This window comes from Camellia sinensis, chromosome 7 (assembly GCF_055761805.1).
Source record: "Camellia sinensis isolate YWXY chromosome 7, ASM5576180v1, whole genome shotgun sequence".
Classification (NCBI taxonomy): Eukaryota; Viridiplantae; Streptophyta; class Magnoliopsida; order Ericales; family Theaceae; genus Camellia; species Camellia sinensis.
This window is the reverse complement of record NC_138967.1, coordinates 196488366-196513781: the sequence shown is the minus strand read 5'-3', so window position 1 is coordinate 196513781 and position 25416 is coordinate 196488366. Positions and strand designations below refer to the sequence as shown.

Below are 25416 nucleotides of genomic sequence, written 5' to 3'. Positions count from 1 at the left end.
ATAACTTCTTGCCAAGAAAAAAGAGAAGAGGATTTTCATCCCACTGCCCTACTATATTCATCAAGCAAGTCCCAAAGTAAAAAAACCAACTAGGTGTAGCCTAGTTGGCTAGCATGACTTTCCTAAGAGTTTGGTCCTTAGGGAAGGTCATGGGTTCAACTCTTCCAAGGAGAATTGAATTAAAGGGATAAGAACTTAATGCCTTGCAAAGGATGAGGAGGCTAAAACGTTAATTGCTACAAATAGTAGTAATCCTGTTTGATAAAACTAAAAAAGGAAGTACCTAGTATTCAGCTCTCTCAGCAAGCAAAGCAGAACTTTGCTGATTTCACGCAAGGCAAGAAGAGTCAAGCGCCTATTTGGCTGAACAACTTCAATTTCCTCCTGAATGCGTGATATAATTCTAGATATATGTTCTTTGGAGGGTACACTTCCACGACTTGACACTGGAAACACAGTATTAACAAGATCTGATAGGCGACTCAAGAAGGGCCCAAGAAAGCTGTCTGAAATATTTCAATGGCAGCAACCATTTGATCTTTTCCTTCCGAGGTTATAGCAGGTAAAACTCCTTTGACATTTGTGTTACCTGAAATTCTTTCTAGAAGATTCTCTATCATGGAGTATAGCTTTGGATACACAACAGTAAATATCTCTTTCACAAAGCTTGATGCGGTGAAGGCAGACTTCATTTGGCTTGCAAAGGATTTCACAAGAGCCTCCCAAACATGATCTATTAACATTCGATCAACTTCCTAAGAAAACAAGAGCTCACATAAGCAAACAAAAGCGGGAAATTATCCCCAAAAGGCAATGTACACAGATTATTAAATTAGAAATGATGACTACCAACATCCATGGCATTAACAAAAATCATAGGATAAGCATCTCCAATTCAAAAGGGCACAGCATCTCAAGCATACCCACTCTTTCTATTTCTATCTTTTTATGCCCAAGACTCATTTTTTAATTAAAAAATAGCTTCACAGCTTCAAAATAACATAGTATAATATTTTTAAAAAATTAGGGGTACATGATGCATAATGACAACCGTGAACAAAGTGACTCAATCTAGTCTTATGTAAGATACTCAAAGCAGAAAAACCAGTTGAAAAAATAAATAAAAAAACTATATCCAACCAGTTATGAACTCGTGATGCTTTACAAAGCCAAGAATAATGGAAAAGTTCTTCTAAAAAAGTAAGAATCAATAATAACTTCAAAGCTAAATAAGTCCTTGATGGTTTCATGTAACTCTTTCAAGTTCAATCATTAGTTATATTGAAGCCACTTCATGCACCACTACACCCTCCCAAAAATGAGGAGAAAAATAGCCACCATGGTTCTACAGCCATCTACAATAACCTAACTTTTAGAAAGGATATTCTCACACTAAATTTAACCAATAAAAGGAGCTCACCTCCAGGTAAAAGAACCGGAAAATTGATTATCTTACTTTATATTGGTGACCAAGGTAAACTTTTAATTTTACTTTAATGCTGCCGCTGCCAATTTGATGAGGTTAAACTAGTGATCAACTATATTATTTCAACCTTTCATAACAAATTTCTAAAAGTAAATGGACTTGAACACAATGAAGATAAGACATTAACGGAATTCAGCTGACTTCATCACATAGTCATTGAAATATATTTTTAATAATTCCACATAACGCAATCCATCTTTTTATTTATTTATTTTAGATAATTGTGAGACAACGTCGTCATATTTCAATTGTCACAAGCTCCATGATATGGAAAAATTAAAAGTTAAAATGCCTCGTGTCTTCTCAAATTTAATGGACATTAACAGTCTTACTCCCTATTAATAAGGGTGGCATGAAGGATGGATTGTGTACAAGCAGGCCTAACCTGTCACATTATTTGCACAAAGTCACATATTGTGGTTTTTACAGTTAGGTGTTTGGTAGTCAATGACTATTGACCGGTCACAATCTCCTAGTTGGGGGTGGATTGGAAGTCATGGCAGATATGGTCTCAAGCCAGGGACAACTATTCATGTGCAAAATTATGCCATTTACAAGGACCTAAAAGAAAATTCCTTAAGGTTTCGGCAGGCCGTGCCATCACATACAACCCTGGAGTCAAATCCATATTGCAGCAGTCAGCTCTATTTCAAAACATTAACATCCTCAATTCCACCAATATGTAATCAACCTAAAGCATTGTATCAGTTTATTTATCTATGGGTTTAAAAGCTTCAAAAATCACCAAATGGTTTTGAGCAGACTAAAGTAGTAGTATGTGATGAAATATATTAAGGTCAATCTTGTGTACCCATGCTTTGTTCTAACTTATTCTATACATACTCTATCAATCCTAACATTACCAGAATATGAGAACTCCTCTCATTCAATGATTTCCCTCGAGGCCTCCACATGACCTTCAATTTCACTAGACAAATAGAAAACATTCGAAAACCTCAAGAAACAAATGAACGAAACCTCTAGTTCATTATCAACCAACCACAAAGGGAAGTCATCATTCTAAAGTTGTTGTAATCTATTGTGTTGTAATGGATAGCAGAATTACGAAATTGTTATTTACCAACAATGAAATGTTATGTATTAAATTGAAACCCACTGACTGCAACAAATACATGATGCATGACACAATTCTGTTCACTCACCTGCATGACCTCGTCAAGCAGCAACATATGCGGAAACGGGTCTCTCTTCTTTGAAAGAACCCTCTGCAAATGCCAAACCGCGACCACAATCGAATGCAATTGATCCATACAGGTACTCATTCTCTGCCACAGCACCTCCTTCGCCTTTCCCCCGCTTCCAATCTGTGGTGTACCACTCCTCTGTATCCCTCTCAGTCCATACCCTCCACCGGACCATGCCGAAATAGCCTTCATATCCAATGCAACACTGACACTCCTCATACCCTAAGTCTTATGCTTGCTTATCAAACCATCCACTGTAGCTCTCAAATCACCAAGATTGTAAGAAACTTGCAAACCAACCCCAACCACAACTTGATTCAACCCTTTCAATCTCCTGTTGAAATAAATTTTATGTGTACAGTTGTAACATGTAACAATTGCACCAAATATATTATCAACTTCTGTTAAAGAAAATATAAGTTGAATATAACGTAAGTTGTTTGGGTTAGACCAGACCAAACCATATATCGAGAGCCAAAATACTTACAGGGAAATAAAAAACTTACAAACATATTGTAAAAATCTAGAAACGAAAAATAATTTGATCGAGGCTTGTGTTGGACATAATTTCCTTAAGACAAATTCGTTCCTCGCTATGGTACTCACGAGTTTTTATTGGGCATTCGTCTCCCAGGATACAACGATTGAACCTTGCAGAAACATCACTATCACGGCAAGTTTGGCGAACCTTACTGTGCAGAATTCTCTTACAGAAAAGATACAGAAGAAAAGAAACACAGGATGAATCTGATCAAAATGAATGTAATATGAGCTTGTTTATTGTAACAACCCTCATACTGTTTACTGATTAGGGACTGATTGATTACCGATAATCACCGATTACTGCTAAACGGAACTGATGATGACTGATAACTGACTGATAATTGAACTGATTAAAGTACTGAACTGACTGACTGAAATTGGAAACTGAATTGACTGAGTATATGTTAGTTAATTGCATTCTATCTGTTTGATTGTCTGATTATCTGTTCATGTTTATATGTTTAAACCGCTAATTGAAGGCCTTATCGGCGGCCGAATTAGAAACCGATTGATGTTCCGTGACCCTCATAATTAATGTGATTTTATGGTATAATTTTCTGAAAACTGATTAGGTATGATTAATTAGATTAAAGTAAGCTAATTGAAGAGTTGGACTTAATTACCGTTTTGCCATTGTTAGTGGGCCCTTATTATAACATGTTAGAGCCTTGGTATGCTTGAATCAAACATTTTGCTCAGCTTATTTCTTGCTTTTGCCGACCTAGAGAGGAGGGTTAGAGAGAGAGAGAATTGTTCTTGTTGTTTGTGCTTGTAAATTGCTTGGTAATTGAAGAAATTGTTGAAGTGATTGCATATTTGAGCTCCCTTCTTGAAATACAAGACTAAAGGTAGCTCCATTGTCTTCTTATTCATGTTTTAAGTTGAATCTTGCATGATTTACGTCATATTGAAGGAGTGTAGAGCCAAACATGGTTTAGATGGCGAATTGTAGCTTAATTGTTGCATGCATGTACATATATTGAAGTTTTGAGGTTGTAGTTCATAATGCCTCACATGCATGTCCATCTTTTGGTCATACTCCATGAGTTCATCCTATCTTTGAAGGTTTGAGCTCTTTTGAAACAGCATTGAAGCTTTGAAAAGGATTTAAGATCATGCATGTCATGTTTGAGGATTGTTCTTGAAAAATGGTTTGAAATTGGGTTTGAATAAAACACCCTTGGGCTTTGATTTCTCAAATTGAGCCTTGATTCATGTTATTCTATGCGTTTATAAATGTTTTCCAGAAAATGGGCCCAAGAGGATTGGTTTTGATGCTTTTGAGCTTGGTTTTGGACCTGGAGCTCGAATCTGGGATTTCCAGATTTCAGTCGTCCGCTCGAGCGGGGGAAGTGCCGCTCGAGCGGGAAAATCGAGCTTCCAGCATCTTGCACTGTTTTACAGTCTGCTCGAGCGGAAGATTGGGCGCTCGAGCGGAGTCATGTCTCAAGCTCGAGCGGGCGTCGAGCGAGGATTTCACCCATCCAGTACTTTACAGTACGCTCGAGCGGGAAAATTTACGCTCGAGCGTGTACCTTTGTTGCATGACCGCTCGAGCGGGGAAACCTGAGCTCGAGCGGGACTCTGTTTTACTGAAAATTCTGTAACTGTTTTCTAATCGCATTTTTGCATCCTCATCCCATCCTAGGCATTCTTAGGCCTAGTTTAAGACATCTTGATGAGGATATCGTTGTAGAACACACCAAGGCAAATTGGGGATTAAGTTATGCTATTTCCCAACTGTGTAGCTTAGTGTGTGTTCAACCTGTGAACTGTGTAGGGTTGGCGACTGGGGAGACACGCTCTAGCATACTGTAGCCCAGAACTCTGTGAGTAACGATTGTGTAAAGATATGTTCACAAATGATTATTTTCTGAACAACTGAACTGTACTGTTTTCTGAACTGATTACTGTTAACTGAATGAATGTATGTCCTTTATTTCTGAACTGTACTGTGGCATCCTTAGTACCTACTGTTTACTGTTACTGTTACTGCGACAGAATTCTCTGTCGGTTCCCTCGTGGAACCACTACTATTTACTGACTGATGGCCATCATTACTGTTCGGTCTTTCAAGACCTACTGTTACTGTTATGCTAATGGATGTACCACATATGACTGTTTACTGTACTGAACGACTGAAATACTGATTGAATTGAACTGTTTTCATTACTGTAAGGACATTCATTCTAAACCCCTTTACGCTTTATGTTATTCACTGGGCTTTAGCTCACTGCTCATATATATATGTAGGTGTTCAGGCACCGGACCGCAGCTAGAGGCGTCAGGGTTACTCCAGTTTTGTCAAGCCAGCCTTTGCGCCTCACTGCGAGGTTCCGAGTTGCCATGCTATGGCTTGGGGGTGTTTTGTCTGTTTTTTCCCCTTCTGTACCATTTTACTGTTTTGTATAGACCGTACTATTTGTACAGACGGAATGTTTTCTGTACTGTTCTGTAGGGTTGAGTCCCTAGTTGAATGGATGTGAATATTGTACATACTGTTCTGTACTGTTTATGTGTGAATGTATGAAAAGCCTTTTTGCATACAGACTGTCACTGCTCAATGGACACTATTTATTTACTGTATTGGCTTCCGCCAGGCCCTGTACTCTGTTTTACTGTATTACTGTTCTGCAGGCCTTCGGTAATCTCGGATTACTGGCCGGTTACGGTGCTAAACCCATAGGGCCGGGTTTGGGTCGTGACAGAGTGGTATCAAAGCGATACTTACCACGAGTTATACCGCACACACGTGTCCAAATGAGCTATAGAGTGTCCTAGAAAAGTGATTAGGGCGTCTCATGAGCATGATAAGTGTGTGGTTATGTTATGACTGAATATCTGCTAATGTGTTAAACTGGTAAACAAATGACTGCTTATGTTTAAAACTGTTATAACTGCTTATAGTGAAATGGACAATGCAAATGAACCTGAGTCCTCATCTACTGAGGCAAGAATGGAAAGAATGGAAAGAATGATAGAACTGATAACTGCTAGACTGGAACAACAACAGAACCAACAGCCCCCACCTCCTCCTCCGGTTCAGCCGGAACCTAATGTGAATGATGGGGATATTATTGCTCTTACCCAGAAGTTCAGTAAAATGAAACCGCCATCCTTTCAGGGAGGCCTTGAACCGTTAAAAGCTGAAGCTTGGGTTCTGGAAACAGAGAAACTATTTGAAGTGTTTCCGTGTTCAGAAGCGAATAAAGTACTGTTAGCTACCTTCACCTTACAAGAAGAAGCTAGAAGGTGGTGGATGTTGATCCGCGATGCAAGCACTGTTATGACTTGGGCTCAGTTCAAGGAGTCCTTCTTTGAAAAGTACTTCCCTCAGTGTGTCAGGGATAGAAAAGTGACTGAATTTGAACAGCTGAAGCAGGGCACAATGTCCGTTGCAGAGTATGAAACCAAATTTACTGAGCTTGCCCGTTATGCACCGCATATGGTGGATACTGAGTATAAGAAGGCCAGAAAATTTGAAGGCGGCCTTAATGTTGCAATCCTTGACCGAATAAATGTTTTGAAATTACCGACTTTTGTGGGTGTTCTCGACCGGGCATTGATGGCAGAGTCGAACATTGCAGCGGTGAAGCAATCTGAAACACCAACAGCTGAATGGCATGGTAAAAGGCAGGGTTTCAAATTCAAGAAAGGCAAGCATAACCCGGCCAACAAGAAACAGAATACGGGGTCGACAACTAGCCCCAGCCAAGGGAGTGGGTTCATACCACCCTGTCCTGAGTGTGGCAAGAAGCACAAGGGGGTCTGCTACAGAGTATCTGGAGCTTGTTACAGGTGTGGCAAGGTGGGCCACATGGTTAAAGACTGCCCCTCTGCTCCACAAGCCAGTAGTAAAGCTGCACCAAGCGCAGCAGCATCAACTGTAGCACCAAAGCCTAACCCCAGAGCTACCGGGAAAGAGCCTGTGAGGCAAGGCCGAGTGTTCGCACTAGTACCGGGAGATGTGCAGAATACTGAGACCGTTGTGTCAGGTATTCTCTCTATTTGTGCACAAAATGCATATGTACTGATTGATTCGGGGTCTACGCATTCATATGTGTCGCATGCCTTTTCACGAAAACTGAATAGACCCTTAGAACCTATGAACTATCTGCTAGCCGTATCATCACCCGTAGGGGGATCCATGACATGTGCTTATATGTACCCCGCATGTGAAATTATTGTTGGGGATATGCATCTGTTTATTGATTTACTGCCATTGAACATTGATCATTTTGACGTAATATTGGGGATGGATTGGTTACAAAAATATCATGGCACTATTGACTGTGTGACCAAGCAAGTTGTTTTCCGTCCACCTAGTTTGCCTGAATTTGTGTTTAATGGGAGTGGAGTAGTACCTCCTCCGTATTTGATTTCGTCAGTGAAAGCTGTTAAATTAATTAGAAAGGGGTGTAAAGGATATCTGTGTTTTGTACTGACTGTGCCTACTGGTGATAGCATTAAAACTGATGTGAATTGTATTCCTATAGTCAGAGAATTTCCAGATGTTTTTCCAGATAACCTTCCAGGAGATTTGACTGACAGGGAGATTGAATTTACCGTTGACGTGATTCCCGGAACACAACCAGTTTCTAAAGCTCCTTACAGAATGGCTCCAACTGAACTGAAGGAACTGAAAGTGCAATTGCAAGAACTGTTAGATAAAAAGTTCATCAGACCTAGCACTTCGCCATGGGGTGCTCCTGTTTTGTTTGTCAAGAAGAAAGATGGCTCACTGAGACTGTGTATAGACTACCGTGAACTGAATAAGGTAACTGTAAAGAATAAATACCCATTACCGCGTATTGATGATTTATTTGATCAGTTACAGGGTGCACAAGTGTTTTCTAAAATCGATCTCCGATCGGGGTATCATCAACTGAAGGTTAAACCAGATGACATTGATAAAACTGCTTTTAGAACGAGGTATGGACATTACGAATTTTTAGTTATGCCTTTTGGAGTCACGAATGCACCAGCTGCTTTTATGGACCTCATGAACAGAATTTTTAAACCATACCTTGATGACTTCATTGTAGTATTTATTGATGACATATTGATTTACTCCAAGAGTATAGAACAGCATGAACATCATCTAAGACTTGCCCTGCAAACCTTAAGAGAACAGAAACTGTATGCTAAACTGTCTAAATGCGAATTTTGGCTTGACCATGTTATGTTTTTGGGGCATGTTGTTAGCAAAAATGGAATTTCTGTTGATCCACAGAAAATTGAAACTGTAGTGAACTGGCCTAGACCGGCCAATGTGACTGAAGTCCGAAGCTTTTTGGGATTGGCTGGATATTACAGAAGATTTGTCAGAGATTTCTCCAAAATTGCCCTACCATTGACACAGTTAACACAAAAGGGGACATCATTTGACTGGACTGACCAAAGAGAATCTGCCTTCCAGGAGTTGAAAACTCGATTAGTGACTGCACCAGTTCTTACCTTACCTTCAGGTACGGATGGTTATACTGTATTTAGTGATGCTTCTCATAAGGGTTTGGGATATGTTTTAATGCAGAATGGGAGAGTTATTGCTTATGCTTCTCGACAGTTGAGACCACATGAAAAGAACTACCCGACCCATGACCTGGAACTTGCTGCAGTGGTGTTTGCACTGAAAATCTGGCGTCACTATCTGTACGGGGTGACATGTGAAGTATACACCGACCACAAGAGTCTAAAGTATTTCTTCACACAGAAAGAACTGAATATGAGACAGCGGAGATGGCTGGAACTGATTAAAGACTATGACCTACAGATATTGTACCATCCGGGAAAAGCCAATACCGTTGCCGATGCATTGAGCCGGAAGTCGATTGGAAACTTAGCCTGTTTGCTTACAGGGCAGAAAGAGTTGCTTTGTGACCTTGAAAAATCTGAAATTGAAATTGTTTTGAGAGACCAAGGTGGAATCTTAGCTGCTATTTCTGCTCAACCGGCTCTGATTGAAGAAATTAAAGAGAAACAGCAACTGGATGACTTCTTGAAAAAGATCATCGAAGAAGAGGAATCTAAACCGAGACCGGGATTCAAATTTGAGAACAATGTACTGAAATTTCATGAAAGACTGTGTGTACCGAATGATACTGAACTGAAAAGAAGAGTTCTGCAAGAGGGCCACAACTCAAGATTTTCTATTCACCCGGGAAATACGAAAATGTACCAAGATCTGAAACAGAATTTCTGGTGGCCGGGAATGAAGAAAGAAATTGCTGATTTTGTATCCAAATGTCTTCATTGCCAACAGGTCAAAGCTGAACATCAACGACCTGCCGGACTATTGCAACCCCTACCCATACCAGAGTGGAAATGGGAGCATATCACGATGGATTTTATCGTTGGATTGCCTCGCTCCAGAAAAGGTATGGATTCAATTTGGGTTATTGTTGATAGATTAACCAAATCTGCTCACTTCTTACCTGTCAAGACAATCTATAATGCGGACAAATTGGCTGTCATCTATATTGATGAAATTGTTAGACTGCATGGAGTGCCTGTGTCTATTGTTTCTGACAGGGATTCGAAGTTTACATCGAGGTTTTGGCAAAGCCTACAAACTGCACTGGGTACTGAACTGAGACTGAGTAGTGCCTATCATCCTCAGACAGATGGCCAATCAGAAAGGACCATCCAAACTCTGGAGGATTTACTGAGAATGTGTGTCCTTGATTTTCAGGGAGACTGGGAAAGCCATTTGCCCTTAGCTGAATTTGCGTATAACAACAGCTACCATTCGAGTATTGGCATGGTGCCTTTCGAGGCATTGTATGGCAGAAAATGTAGATCTCCAATCTGCTGGGCAGAAGTTGGAGATGGGCCTTTGCTTGGGCCCGAGATTGTGTATGAAACAACTGAAAAAGTGAAACTGATACAGCAAAGATTGAAAACTGCACAGAGTAGACAGAAAAGTTATGCAGATGACAGAAGACGGGACAGAGAGTATGAAGTGGGTGATCACGTTTTTGTGAAAGTGACACCAATGAAAGGCCAGACTCGTTTTGGAGTCAAAGGCAAGTTAGCACCGAGATACGTCGGACCATATGAGATCATTGAGAAAATCAATCCGGTGGCGTATCAAGTTGCGCTTCCTCCCGAAATGGAGCACATGCATAACGTCTTCCACATCTCTATGTTGAGAGACTACCTTCGGGATCCTTTCCATGTAATAGAGCCTACTCGTGTAGTGCTGAGTGATGACTACACTTACGAGGAACGGCCTATACAGATTGTAAACCGACGAATTAAGAAACTGAGGAACAAAGAGATCCCGTTAGTGAAAGTTGACTGGCAAAACCATGGTGGCGTGTATGCCACTTGGGAAAGGGAAGATGACATGGCCAAACGATATCCTGAACTGTTTCCACGGAATCCTGTTTTCTTCCAGAATGAAGGTAACTCGAGTTTAGAGGACTAAACTCTTTATAAGGAGGGGAGACTGTAACAACCCTCATACTGTTTACTGATTAGGGACTGATTGATTACCGATAATCACCGATTACTGCTAAACGGAACTGATGATGACTGATAACTGACTGATAATTGAACTGATTAAAGTACTGAACTGACTGACTGAAATTGGAAACTGAATTGACTGAGTATATGTTAGTTAATTGCATTCTATCTGTTTGATTGCCTGATTATCTGTTCATGTTTATATGTTTAAACCGCTAATTGAAGGCCTTATCGGCAGCCGAATTAGAAACCGATTGATGTTCCGTGACCCTCATAATTAATGTGATTTTATGGTATAATTTTCTGAAAACTGATTAGGTATGATTAATTAGATTAAAGTAAGCTAATTGAAGAGTTGGACTTAATTACCGTTTTGCCATTGTTAGTGGGCCCTTATTATAACATGTTAGAGCCTTGGTATGCTTGAATCAAACATTTTGCTCAGCTCATTTCTTGCTTTTGCCGACCTAGAGAGGAGGGTTAGAGAGAGAGAGAATTGTTCTTGTTGTTTGTGCTTGTAAATTGCTTGGTAATTGAAGAAATTGTTGAAGTGATTGCATATTTGAGCTCCCTTCTTGAAATACAAGACTAAAGGTAGCTCCATTGTCTTCTTATTCATGTTTTAAGTTGAATCTTGCATGATTTACGTCATATTGAAGGAGTGTAGAGCCAAACATGGTTTAGATGGCGAATTGTAGCTTAATTGTTGCATGCATGTACATATATTGAAGTTTTGAGGTTGTAGTTCATAATGCCTCACATGCATGTCCATCTTTTGGTCATACTCCATGAGTTCATCCTATCTTTGAAGGTTTGAGCTCTTTTGAAACAGCATTGAAGCTTTGAAAAGGATTTAAGATCATGCATGTCATGTTTGAGGATTGTTCTTGAAAAATGGTTTGAAATTGGGTTTGAATAAAACACCCTTGGGCTTTGATTTCTCAAATTGAGCCTTGATTCATGTTATTCTATGCGTTTATAAATGTTTTCCAGAAAATGGGCCCAAGAGGATTGGTTTTGATGCTTTTGAGCTTGGTTTTGGACCTGGAGCTCGAATCTGGGATTTCCAGATTTCAGTCGTCCGCTCGAGCGGGGGAAGTGCCGCTCGAGCGGGAAAATCGAGCTTCCAGCATCTTGCACTGTTTTACAGTCCGCTCGAGCGGAAGATTGGGCGCTCGAGCGGAGTCATGTCTCAAGCTCGAGCGGGCGTCGAGCGGGGATTTCACTCATCCAGTACTTTACAGTACGCTCGAGCGGGAAAATTTACGCTCGAGCGTGTACCTTTGTTGCATGACCGCTCGAGCGGGGAAACCTGAGCTCGAGCGGGACTCTGTTTTACTGAAAATTCTGTAACTGTTTTCTAATCGCATTTTTGCATCATCATCCCATCCTAGGCATTCTTAGGCCTAGTTTAAGACATCTTGATGAGGATATCGTTGTAGAACACACCAAGGCAAATTAGGGATTAAGTTATGCTATTTCCCAACTGTGTAGCTTAGTGTGTGTTCAACTTGTGAACTGTGTAGGGTTGGCGACTGGGGAGACACGCTCTAGCATACTGTAGCCCAGAACTCTGTGAGTAACGATTGTGTAAAGATATGTTCACAAATGATTATTTTCTGAACAACTGAATTGTACTGTTTTCTGAACTGATTACTGTTAACTGAATGAATGTATGTCCTTTATTTCTGAACTGTACTGTGGCATCCTTAGTACCTACTGTTTACTGTTACTGTTACTGCGATAGAATTCTCTGTCGGTTCCCTCGTGGAACCACTACTATTTACTGACTGATGGCCATCATTACTGTTCGGTCTTTCAAGACCTACTGTTACTGTTATGCTAATGGATGTACCACATATGACTGTTTACTGTACTGAACGACTGAAATACTGATTGAATTGAACTGTTTTCATTACTGTAAGGACATTCATTCTAAACCCCTTTACGCTTTATGTTATTCACTGGGCTTTAGCTCACTGCTCATATATATATGTAGGTGTTCAGGCACCGGACCGCAGCTAGAGGCGTCAGGGTTACTCCAGTTTTGTCAAGCCAGCCTTTGCGCCTCACTGCGAGGTTCCGAGTTGCCATGCTATGGCTTGGGGGTGTTTTGTCTGTTTTTCCCCCTTCTGTACCGTTTTACTGTTTTGTATAGACCGTACTGTTTGTACAGACGGAATGTTTTCTGTACTGTTCTGTAGGGTTGAGTCCCTAGTTGAATGGATGTGAATATTGTACATACTGTTCTGTACTGTTTATGTGTGAATGTATGAAAAGCCTTTTTGCATACAGACTGTCACAGCTCAATGGACACTATTTATTTACTGTATTGGCTTCCGCCAGGCCCTGTACTCTGTTTTACTGTATTACTGTTCTGCAGGCCTTCGGTAATCTCGGATTACTGGCCGGTTACGGTGCTAAACCCATAGGGCCGGGTTTGGGTCGTGACATTTATATAGATGAATTGGTGACTCTTCAAATAAGTGGTGACTCTTTAAAAGAGTCACCTCTTTTTCCATGAAAAAATACAACTAGAAAAGACATGATTGTTTTTCAAAAGAATTCGAAATATGAATTGAATCATGTTCAATTTTAACCCAAACAATTTATGTTATTTGATAATATATTTGGTGCAATTATTGCATGTTACAACTATACACGTAAGATTTATTCCAATAATCCCTTCCTAAAACCCTCATTCCCTCCGGCCTCAATTTCTGTCCAGCGTCGAATACCCAATTCAAATCCTCATCAATCACAGCAATCCCTGCAAGCTCATTGGCCCCGTTTGGTAGAACTATGAAAAAGTGATTATAGATTATAACTTAACAAATTATAACTTATAGCTGTGAACATAAGCTGTGAACCTGTTTGGTGCAACTGTGGGATTATGGATTTAAGCAGCAGAGTAGGCTTTGGTTAATAAGCTGTAAAATAACTTTTTACTGTGTAATTGTCCATTTTGCCCTTATATGATATAAAAATGATTATTTTGTCATTTTTTCAGTTTTAATTTAAAAAAAATTATTTCATTAATAAAAGTTAATATAATTAGCATCAATTAATACGAAAATTAATAATAGTATCAATTAGTATAAATTTTTTCATTTTTTCATTACAAATTAATTAGTGTCAATTAATGGCTTAATTACCATCAATTAATACTAAATTAATAATAGTATCAATTAGTTTAATTTTTTTCATTTTTTCATTATGAATGAATTAGGTGTTAATTAATGGCTTAATTACCATCAATTAATACTAAAATTAATAATAGTATCAATTAGTTTAATTTTTTTCATTAAAAATGAATTAGGTGTCAATACTAATTAATATAAAAATACTGAAATTAGTGTCATTATAAAATTAGTGTCATTTATTTTGTCAATTACATTTTTTCATTTAATAGAAGTTATTTCATTTTTTTATTATTTTGTTTTGTTTTCATTAATATCAATTAGAACAATTGTTTTTTTTTTTATATTATTATTACAATACCAAAGAAAATACCAAAGTAGTTATTTAATTGAAATAAATTTATATTGATATTAACTGAAATAAAATTGTGCAATTTATTTAATTTTATTTAATTTATTATTTAATTGTGCAATTTATTTAATTGTGCAATTTAATCATTATTATTGTTTTTATTATTTAATTTTTATTTTTGTTTTTAATTATTATTTTTATTATTTTGTTTTTAATTATTAATATTGTTTAATGTATTTAATTTTTGTTATTTTTTTTTTCTTCTCTTCCTTCCCGAAACCCTAGCCACCGCCGCCGGTGGTCTGCAACCCTAGCCACTGCCGCGATCTGGAACGGCAGAGAGGAAGTGCCGTCGCTCGTCACCGTTCACCCGCCTGAACAATGCCGGAGATGGGAACTGGTTCGTGAGAAACACACACACAGAGAGAGAGAGAGAGAGACGATGGCAGCACGACGGCGATCTAGTTCAGATCGCGATGCATAGGGTTTCTCCTTGAGATCGCGATGACGGCAACTCTGGAAACACAGCTCTTCTTCGTCGACGATCAACCTAGATCTTTATCTTCATCAACGAGCTTCCAAACCCAATCAATCCAACCACAGATCGTCATCTTCATCAACGATCTTCATCTCGTCGTGTCGAGTGCAGATCTTCATCTTCATCTTCATCTTCATCGATGACCAACCCAAATCTTCATCTTCATCAAGAGAGAGAGAGAGCGAGAGAGAGAGAGCACTGTCAAAAATCGCCAATCACTCTCTGAGAAGAGTGAACAGTGTTTTGTATTGTAGTTTATATAGTGGCCATTTAGTAATATTTGAGATTGATGAGGGGCATTTAAGTCATTTTGTCCCTCCAAAAATAGCTGCGCGCTTAAGCTGTAAAATTAAGCACCCTTAGAGCAACTTTTACATTTAAACCGAAAATGGCTTAAATTAAGCCATAATTTGTGCCTTATAAGTTGTACCAAATACACCAATATAGTTTAATTTAAGGCAAAAGCTGATTTAAGTTGAAAAAAAAATTTACCGAACACCTTCATTCTCATTGCATAAACTCAAGATCTCGCAATGCAATTGAGCGGCCTTGGCAAGATCGAGCTTCTCAGGTTCGGATTCCCCAGCGGCCATAACATCACGAAACTTCTTCGATTGGCAGAGGATGCAGATAGTGAACTGGAGGAGCTCGGTGGTACGGTGGAGGTTGGAGAGTTGTAGGGTTTTGGATCGGATCTGATGGTTTGGATCCGCGATCTCAGAGAGAACGCGGCGGGCGAAGGATTAGAGAGTGGTGACCGCAGATCGGAGGCCAGAGACTGCAGATTCGGCATCGCAGAGAGAGGAGAGTTGGGAGAGGAGATCGTCGTGGCTGGAGAGGACTTCGGAGCAGAGTTGCTTCTCGGGGAGGCGGACGCCGTCTTGGAGCTTCTCGGTGCGGGCAGTGGCGGAGCCGGAGGAGAAAGTGGTAGAGGAGAAGCGAGTGAAGTCGAAGTCGGAGGAGAAGAAGACGGAGAAAATTAGATCGGAGAAGAGAGAATCGAGTGGTGATGATGAAAATGGAATGGAGGACGGTAGTGATGTGATGGTTCCGGCAGCTGAAGCTGGGGTGGCGGTGGTGGTGGTTCTGTCTTTGAAGGTTGAGAGGCGTTGGAGAGGCGAAGATGAAGGAATTAGGGATATCTGGATCGTCGGGGACGCCATTGTTGTTCAGGCCTCGAAGCGTTTCGCTATCAGTTTACCAACCGTGCTACGTAGCTCGAAATCGAAGCCCCTCCGAATCTCCCAAATTCAAAACGATGTCGTTTCGTCGTTTTGATTTTTTATTTTTTTTCAATAACGCAGAAGAAGAGGGCAAAGAAGAAGAAGATGAAGAAGAAAAAAGGAAAGGAAGGAAAGGAGCAGAGCAGATCATCTTCATCATCAACCATCAACTAAAAATCAAACCCACCCCAACACATCATCATCAACATAGCTTCATCATCAACCAAAAATCAAACCCACCAAATCATCAACCAAAAATCAACAACCAAAAATCAAACCCACCCCATTCATCATCAACAACATGTTCATCATCATCAACACCAGCCAACATTCATTTCAGATCCAGAAAAAAAAAAAAAAAAAAAAAAAAATTCAGGTTGGGCTGCGACGATCGGAGGCGGAGGCAGAGGCAGAGGCAGAGGCGGCGGCGATCGGCGAACCAAGCTAGGCTGCGACGATCGCCGACCCTCTCTCTCTCTCCATTCCCTCTTCCCCCTCTCTCTCTCTCTCTCTCTCTCTCTCTCTCTCTTCCCCTCTTCTTCTCTCTTCTCTCTACTCTCTCTCTGTTTTCAGACATAAAAAAAAAAAAAAAAAATCGCCCAAAACGATGTCGTTTTGGGCAGTCAGGGGATTCGGGGGAAGGGAGATTCGAGCTTCGAAGCTTTATTCATCAGTTTACTCCATGGGCTTTATGCTATTCTTTTCTTTCATCAATATTGCAATCAACACCCTGTTTTAATTTCAATTTAGCGGTTGTTTGAGATGTCCTAAATAAGTGTATTTTTTGTCTTTTTAGACTAAAAAGTTGAGAAAAAAAATATGGACGTTTGGGTTAACTTTTTGACTTTTTACCAAAAAAAATGTATTTAAAAATTATATAAATAAGTGTATAGGAGAAGTTAGTGAAGTAGCTTGCACAGTCTGGCAAAGCAGTGGGCTGATTAGGAGATAAAAAATGGTTGCCTCCTTTTCGGGCTTAAATTGGATGGTGTTGTTCGGCCCGTGTGGGCCCACCACGGGTCCCGTTTTGCTAATCAGAATCGTTCAATGTGTAGAACTCGTCGAGTACTATATACTTGTAAAACATCACGTTGATCGGGTATCGATAGCTATCTGATCGTGTTAGTTTTTTGTCAACCGTTAACTGTAACACCATCCATTTTTTATACAAAACTGATTTAATCATGTAGCTATCCATATCCAATTAACTTGATTTTTTACAGCATATAGTACTCGACGAGTTCTGCTCATTCAACGGTTGGTATTATCAAAACGGGACCCGTGATGGGCCCCACTGGTCCAACATTACCCTCCAATTTAATGAATATATATACTTAATTTTCTTCTTCTTTTTTCCTTTGATAGCCTAATAAGTGCACTTCTATCAATTCAATACCAGTCACGTCAACTGGCTGGTTTGTATTAAAATATTGTGTAAATTAAATATTGTGTAAATTAATTTTTTTATATTTTTAATTTGTGAATAGTGATAACTTTTTAACTTTTTTAGTAACTTTTTGGCTTTTTGAATTTTTTTTAGGATGCCAAACCAAGCCTTAGTCCCTTAAATTATATTGTATGCTTCCTTTTCCTATTAAATTATCAATTTTATCCATTTGGCTCCGATAATTTATAACTTTAATTTGTATAGTTCAATAAGGGGTGCTTGTGCAAATCATTGTGGTACAAAGCTAACTCGATGGTTGAGTGGGTAAAGAGGTGGCTGAGTAGTGGTAACAAAAAATAGGACGAAATGTAATATAGTAATACAGGAGATAATTTGTGACAATTAGAATAAAAGAATTACTCTTTGTTTTCATAATTTTGTATAATCTTGGAGACTAACCGGCACAATGGGATGCCTCTTACGAACCAATTGTCCAAGTTAATGGTCGAGTCTTAAATCTTAAGCCCAATCTCACTCAAACCAAGTTGTCTAGGACACAAACTGAAGCCAAATGGACTTGAATCAAACTATGGCCTTTTTGGGCCGAATGACAACGCTGCCATGCTTGTTAATGAAAAAAATACTATGAATTTTATATTTTATCCTTCTTTGAAATTCATTACTACTACAAAATATACAATGATGACAATTGATATTTAAAAATTAAAAAAAAGGGGGGGGGGAATGGTAAATTTCAGATAATTTAGTTAAGTTAACAAATAAAACTTTACAGAAATAGACAAATGTGGCTACCAAATTTGATCTTCGCTTATACAAACAATTAATTTTTAAAAAAAAATATTTTTTTTTGCAATCTGCATTTAAATAGTAAATGATAAAATGTAGTACTTACAAAAAAAATAAAATTGCAACACATTTCCATTGTCCTTACACGAATTAGAAATTAAAATAAATTTCTTAGTCACATTGCCTACAACTTTGCCTTACAGGTATGGAAATTAGGAATTCAAATGAATAAGAAATTCATATGTACATTTATTGTTAACGTTCAAAAATAAGTAGTTAATTAAATTGGGAACTTTGTTCGAAATTTGATTGTCAATTTATATAAATTTTGAATGCATATCAAAATTATAAAAATAACGAATTGACCGTATGACGACAACTTATAACAATTTTAATTTGTAGTTCTTAAATTTATGAGTTATAGTAAATTTCGTGAAAATCCTAATATCGTGCGACATATGCGTTGCTGAAATACAAATTACAAATTACAGAACAAGCATTTCACAATAATCCTTTATTCCATATGAGAAACAAATGGTGGCGGAAGCAAACGCGAACTCTCGCCATATTCACATCCGTATCCCTAGCCATGAGGCCATCATCTATATTTTGTCCTCCTTCCACGGTGAGTATGTCATCCGAAACTGAGGAACAACTGACATGTTCGTTGTGTGCTTTAGCAGCAATCTTGTGTCTACGGATGAAATTGTGTAAGGTCATTGACGGGCCAACCAATGGCACCTGCACCAACGCAAAATCATAGTCGACCATGTCTTTGAGGAACTTCCAGCGCGATTTCCACACTTAAAAAGTCCTTTCCACCACGCTTCTCAATGATGCATGCGTCTCGTTAAATAATTCTCTTGTGTTATCGAGTCATCCATGATCCCGGAACTATGCTTGGTAATACCGAGACCCTTTGAATGGGGCCAAATACCCCTTCTTGTTTGGATATCTCGTATCCACAAGGTAATATTTACTTACATTTGCTCAATCATTTTAACGTACATACAACAAAATTAATAACGAGTACTTAATTTCAAATGTGTTACTTTCCTGGGGGTACGGGAACGGTGCATGTTCGTTCTCAATTATTTTCTTGAAAATGCAACTATCATGCATGCTTCCTTCCCAACCACAAGACATGAAAATGAAGCGCATGTCGAAGTCGTATACTACTAGTATGTTTTGGGTTGGATACCCTTTACGACCGTAATATGTGCCGCCATCACGGGCAGGCAACATGGCTTGTACATGAGTACCATCCAACGCTCTAATACAATGTTGCACCAATAACGTACAACACATGAGGTTCACATACAACACATAAATGAATAGTAATTGATAACAGTCTGTATTTCCCTCTAGATCGCAAATATGGATGTCTATTATTTTGATCTCTAGTGGGCTTACAATGCTCTTCTATGAACAACTTCATTACTTCCAACACTACATGGAAATGTTGCGAGACAGTTTCTCTGGAGTGTTGGAACCATTCCTAAATTTTATGATTAATGCAGCCGTCCAACGTATGGATGAAGATCCCAACACTTTCTTCAATGTGTAATCCATGGGGTCTTCTAGGTACCCGTAAACCGAAGTCGCGTCGTAATGTGTCACACAACGCTTGAAACACATACAGTGGCATATGCAAATTTTGTTCACACCTGCCTAAGTGCCGATCAAATAATTCTTGAGTCCACACAAGACCGGTCAAAGTAGAAGTTTGACATGGGATCTTCTCCATGTACTTCAGGTAATATTCCATTGCATGTTGTACAGCGTCACCGAGTACGCTGTTTGTAGGTCTTCCTGTTCATCAGCGAGTTTGACGATTACATCATCATAATTTCGATGGTTGCTACATTGACCATTCCACATTTCGAAATTGATGAATCCTACAATGCACACAACATATACATCAATTGTCCACTTGTAAACTAAGCACATTTGAAAACAATTTTCCAAAAAAAAAATAAATGAACCATCCATACATCCACATGAGTGTACCGAATATCAAGACTAATCCATTACATTATGTTCAACCATTAAAGTTCACAATTCAAAAAACTAAAGGTTAAACCATGATTCCATATTGCATAATACAAAAGTAGGTAGCGTTTGCATCTATTTAACCTAATCGTAACACAAAAGTAAACTAACAGTAACTAAAGTGAAGTGCAACCAAAAAAAAAAAAAAAAAGATACCAACAGAACTTGGCCACAAAAACCACACTCCAACAAACCATTTTCGGTCCCATTTTTTCCTGACGGACCAAACCCAAATAGTCACAGCCCTTTTGAAGCTTGCAATGCCGCAAGCCACTAAACTACATTCTCATCATTTGGCATGCACATCAGTATTTCCCGATAATTTGCGTTCTCTAACACAATGCAGGCGAAATGGAATAGGGGGTACTAATGAAGTCCGGTATAGCCATAATCCTCTGCATACATGCCTCAATGTCATACTTATGTGATGCACTAGTTTCATGCCTCACCGTAAGGTACTTCTGTGACTGAACCGCCTGAGACAGAAGGTTAAAACTGTCCACAAGCACAGATGCTCCACTAGAGATCTTCTTCGACTTTCCACTGGTACTACCTCCTTTTTTCCTCTTTGCCCTGGGTTCTGCTTCGTCAAGATAGACGGTGGGGGAGTTTGGAGGTGAGTCAATGACCGGTCTGTATTGCTCAGTAAATGGTAGCAACCTAGGAGAGTCCATGAGTTGGATTCACCGTCACCAACATCCACAGCCTTCTCCCCCGGCGTCCAATGGAGTTTGCCAGTCGCAGTTGCACCGGTGAATACTTCGTGCATCAACGTTTAACTTTACTATGCAGTGTGGTACATTTGTAGTTATTTTTATTGAAATGTTTTGAAATGAACATAACTTATATGAGTGAATATGCCTCTGATACTCTCTTGGTGGTCCACTGACTACTAAGTTGAACATGAGAGTTTCAAAGTAGAGTTATTTTTGCATAATTATTAAAAAAACGTTGACAGTTTCATTGTACACCAATAAACATGTAATTAGGAAAAACTTTTAACGACAAAATAGTGACATTTTTCCTCACAATAACATGGGACAATCAATCAAGATTTTTACTAACAAGTACAAGTCGTTGTGAAAGTTTCATGATTTATTATGTAAAATAAAATTTAAATCGGTACGTACTGATTTCAGCTTTTCCCACCACTCTTCTGACGCTATGAACAACCCGGTTTCCCTGTCAAGCCCAATGCCGATGACACCCTTACTACTATCCATCAACTTGTTCCAAGCCTGCCATTCCTTTTTCAAACTACCGTACTTCTTGTTCTTCAATTGTTTCATTTCATGACGTCTGCCCGTGCACTTAGCAAATTTCAGTGCAATTTCCTTGTACCCTATTACGGTTATGGTTGTACCTACCCGACGCCCCACTAATATTTCATCCCTAATGCACTCTAGGAAGATTTGTGTGGTTGCACTGTCCCAAGTCACCTTATGTGCGTAATCCAACTCATCAACAAATCCCTTTATTTTTAGACGGGATACAAGGAGACGACCGTGTTGCAGCCATTCGACTAATGTGAGAGGACGTATTTTACACATTAGTACCCAGTTGACAAATACATTTCAGACAATAAACTATGAACCAAAACATTATGCAAAAGAGAACAACAACAAAGTTTAACAAAACTAGTACGATAATTACTAACAGAATATAGCGTGAACATAAAAACGATCACAATGCAGTTACTTGTTCAAAACATTACTTCTTCAAAACATTACTTATGTACAAGGGTAGTAAATTACAGAGTTTACATTCGCAATAATAAGATGATGACCATGATGCACAACACAGAAATCATTGTTTTCGTTACACGCAAAGTATTAATAATGTACACGACATCAACCCGTAACTGCATGACTCCAGTTGTTGATGAGTCATGGTCAGGGCTTCGTCTCCCTAATTCGTCACACTAACCAATCCAATTAACACATTGCTGATGAGTAAGAAACTTAACACTTATTAGTTATGGGAATTACAATTTGCAAACATATGGAATGAGAAATAATCATTTGTTACAACTCACCATGGGACGGGGGCAAACATAATATGCACAACTAGAATTTTTGTGAGATCTTGATACCTTCAGAAAACAATGGCCATAGCTACAAGCACACATGTGTCGTGGCCATGTCGACGTGGTAGTGAAAAAAGAGGAAGCCATTCGCTATTTAGGAACAGGGTACAACACCAGAGACGACAAAGGCAATAATGATATGAAAAAGTGTATTGCAATTCGCCCTGGGATGGTCCGAAGATTTCTGGGTATATTAATTAAAATGTTTGGTGTTTGAAGAACAAGTTTACAGTACATATTACTACACACAGAATAATAGATTGAAGGAATGGGTATTTAATTCATAACAGCATCACAGATTGAAGGAATAGGTATTTAATTTATAACAACAGTTGATTTTTAACAGCAGAACAGATTGAATGAATAGGTAATAAATTTTTAACAACGATTTATTTTTAACAGCAGAACAGACTAAATGAATCACTGAAATTTATGAAGCACAAGTGCGTTTATTTTTCATGAAAACAATTATAAATTTGTATGTTGTTCTAATAAGGATATTATTACGAAATTAACTCCAATAGATTTGCGCAGTTCAAATTAACTATGTACAGATCAAATTTATAAGAACAGAGTTGAAAGGGGGGGAAAAAAACAGAGTATTGTATATGCCCAAGCTGAGAAGATTTTTACACTTTAAAAATTAAATAAAAAAAATTGTATATGCCCAAGTTATACATGGATGGACAATTATGTTTGGGATTGGCAAAAAAAATTGACAAAGGTTTCCAAACTCTCTGAAAAAAGTTGCAAAAAGTTTTAAAACTCAGGTTACAAATGGGAGGTATTTGAATGATTTATATTTCATGGCCAAACTTATTGTTAAAAAAAGATGTGAAATCATAATCTTCAGACTCATTTCAGCCGAACAAAGTATAAAAAATATTAACAATAAAAACTTAGTTGGATGAAATTGGTGTTTAGGTGGTGTTTGCTTTGCCATACTAATTTCAGCAGCATAGAGTATAAAAAAAAATAAACAATAAAAAAATGAGTACTGGACAACATATTTTCTATCAGAGAAATTTTTTCACAAAAAATTAACATAGGATGCGCCATGTTTGCTGAGAAAAGAAGAAACCAACATAACACAAACTTCTCACAAAATTTTTTGTTGAACAATAACACAAAAGAAAAAAATGTTAGGAAGCAAGTATGCTTGCTAAGAAGATTGTTACACGAAAAAATTTAAATAAAAAAATTGTATACGCACAAAAGATATGGAAGGAAGAAAAAAAAATAAAACAACATCAACACTTCTACTTCATCGGTTGTTTTGCCATATTTTGTAGTCCCATGACGACTGAACCACCAAAATTGGAACAACAAAAAAAAATGAAGGGGAAAAGAAGTTCGTAGGTGCAGATCGGTGAAAGGAAAAAAAAATACCATCAATACCAACCAAATCACAGGTAAGATCTGAAGGAAGAAAAAAAAATACAAAAGATTTTAAATGAAGAAAAAATATAAAATAAAACAACATGAACACTTCCAGTTCGTCGGTTGTTTTGCCGTATTTTGTAGTCCCATGACAACTAAACCACTGAAGTTGGAGCCAAAAAAAAAAATTGAAGGGAAAAAGAAGTTCATAGGTGCAAATCGCTGAAAGAAAAAAGAAAATACCATCAATACCAGCCAAATCATAGTAAGATCTAAAACAATTGGTTGAAAACCAACAAGACCAAGTTCGCCAACGAAGAAGAAGCACATAAATCGGGTTTGGCTACCGAACCTGTCGCGGGTTTTCAACGATCGGCGAGCAAGACAGTCGGCTCCTTGGTCTTTACGCAATAGTTCCACTGGAGTGAGCCGCCGGAGAGAGGTACCTCACTCTTCTCTCAAACCCTCTGTTTAGACCCAAAGTACAGGTGATAAAATGAGAGATATGAAAGCCCTGTCTTCAATAGTAAGTTTTTGGCTTTTGGATATGAGCAACAAAGGGTAAAAATGTCTTTTTACCCAAATAATGCCAACCAACTGGACTGCAGCTCTCTAACTCAACTACAGTGCGACTACACGAATTTTTTTATATTTGAGGCTAAAATAGCCGGCCTAACCTGTTGCCAAACACTGCCAATAAGGAGTGATTGTGCAAATCATAGAGATAAAAAGCTAACTCCATGGTTGAGTGAAAAGAGAGGTGGTTCGGAATAGCGGTGGCGAAAAACATAATGAAATGTAATATAGTAATACAGGAGATAATTTGTGACAGTTAGAATAAAGAATGATGAGTTAAATTTTTTTAATTTCTTTACTGCTTTTTTTTCATAATTTTGTACGATTTTGGGGACTAACTGGCACAATGGGATGCCTCTTACGAACCAATTGTCCAAGTTAAAGGTCGAGTCTTAAACCTAAAGCTCAACCTCACTCGAACCAAGCTGCCTATATCACAAACTGAAGCCAAATGGACTTGAATCAAACTACATTTTGGGCCGAATGACAACGCTACCATGCTTGTTATCCTCCCATAATGTGATGCTACCAACAACTCTTGGATAAAATGGTTGGTTTCTAGCAACTATTATAAGATGTATATGACTACATCCCATTATAGTACATATAAGTTAAAAACTTATATTAATGAACGTGAGAAATTTTTTAATTGAATAGTGTTATTGAGCCTCTATGAGCTCATTATATGATCCAACTCTATAGTCTGAATCATTCATGCACAAAATAATAATAATAATAATAATAATTAATTGTAAGAGTATAACTATATAATTAAATTATAGAGTTATGATTGTTCGATAAATTCAATTTTTTTATATAAATAAACAGATTGAATCATCATTCCAACTCAAATTATCAACAATAGAGAATATTTAAAAAATAAATAAATTGGAAGGGGAAGCTCTAGATTCAGGACTAGAAAAAGTAATTTATCTAAGAAGGGCCTAGTTTATGTAATTTTAGTTCACAAGTTATGAAGGCATAGTTTTGTGAAGATGAAATGAGTCACCCACGTTCTATTCATGTGTGCACGTACATGGTTTTGATCATCTACACCTGTTTCAAGTTGTTGATATCATATCCGTCTGATCTTTGAATTTCTAGGTGTTGTAAAGCAGAGAGAAATTGAACGACTATGATCCTTTGATCACAAGTCAATTTTATTTATTTTTAG

At 38.3% G+C, this 25416-nt stretch overlaps 1 protein-coding gene across 4 annotated transcripts; it reads right to left on the bottom strand.

Moving 5' to 3' along the window:
• On the bottom strand, positions 1 to 24329 carry LOC114263392 (conserved oligomeric Golgi complex subunit 5). 4 transcript variants are annotated; one of them, XM_082880341.1, is made up of 3 exons: positions 24019 to 24265; positions 2650 to 3025; positions 1 to 755 (listed from the first exon to the last, which is right to left on the bottom strand). In XM_082880341.1, exons 2-3 carry the CDS (start codon positions 2908 to 2910, stop codon positions 483 to 485), a joined length of 534 nt encoding a protein of 177 aa, XP_082736467.1. In that variant the 5' UTR covers positions 2911 to 3025; positions 24019 to 24265; the 3' UTR covers positions 1 to 482. The 4 variants fall into 4 exon arrangements, 1 of the variants encoding a protein (XP_082736467.1); XR_014336675.1 differs by lacking the exons at positions 1 to 755; positions 2650 to 3025 and adding exons at positions 19423 to 20046; positions 21331 to 23888 and having other exon boundaries at positions 24019 to 24329; XR_003629609.2 differs by lacking the exons at positions 1 to 755; positions 2650 to 3025 and adding an exon at positions 19423 to 20046 and having other exon boundaries at positions 23910 to 24272.
• Between the last annotated feature and the right edge of the window lie 1087 nt (positions 24330 to 25416).

Coding starts and splice junctions, on each gene's coding strand:
- LOC114263392 (XM_082880341.1), bottom strand. CDS start 2,910: ATGAGGAGTGTCAGTGTTGCATTGGATATGAAGGCTATTTCGGCATGG. Junction 756..2,649: donor TGCTTGACGAGGTCATGCAG/GTGAGTGAACAG, acceptor TTGTTTTCTTAG/GAAGTTGATCGAATGTTAAT.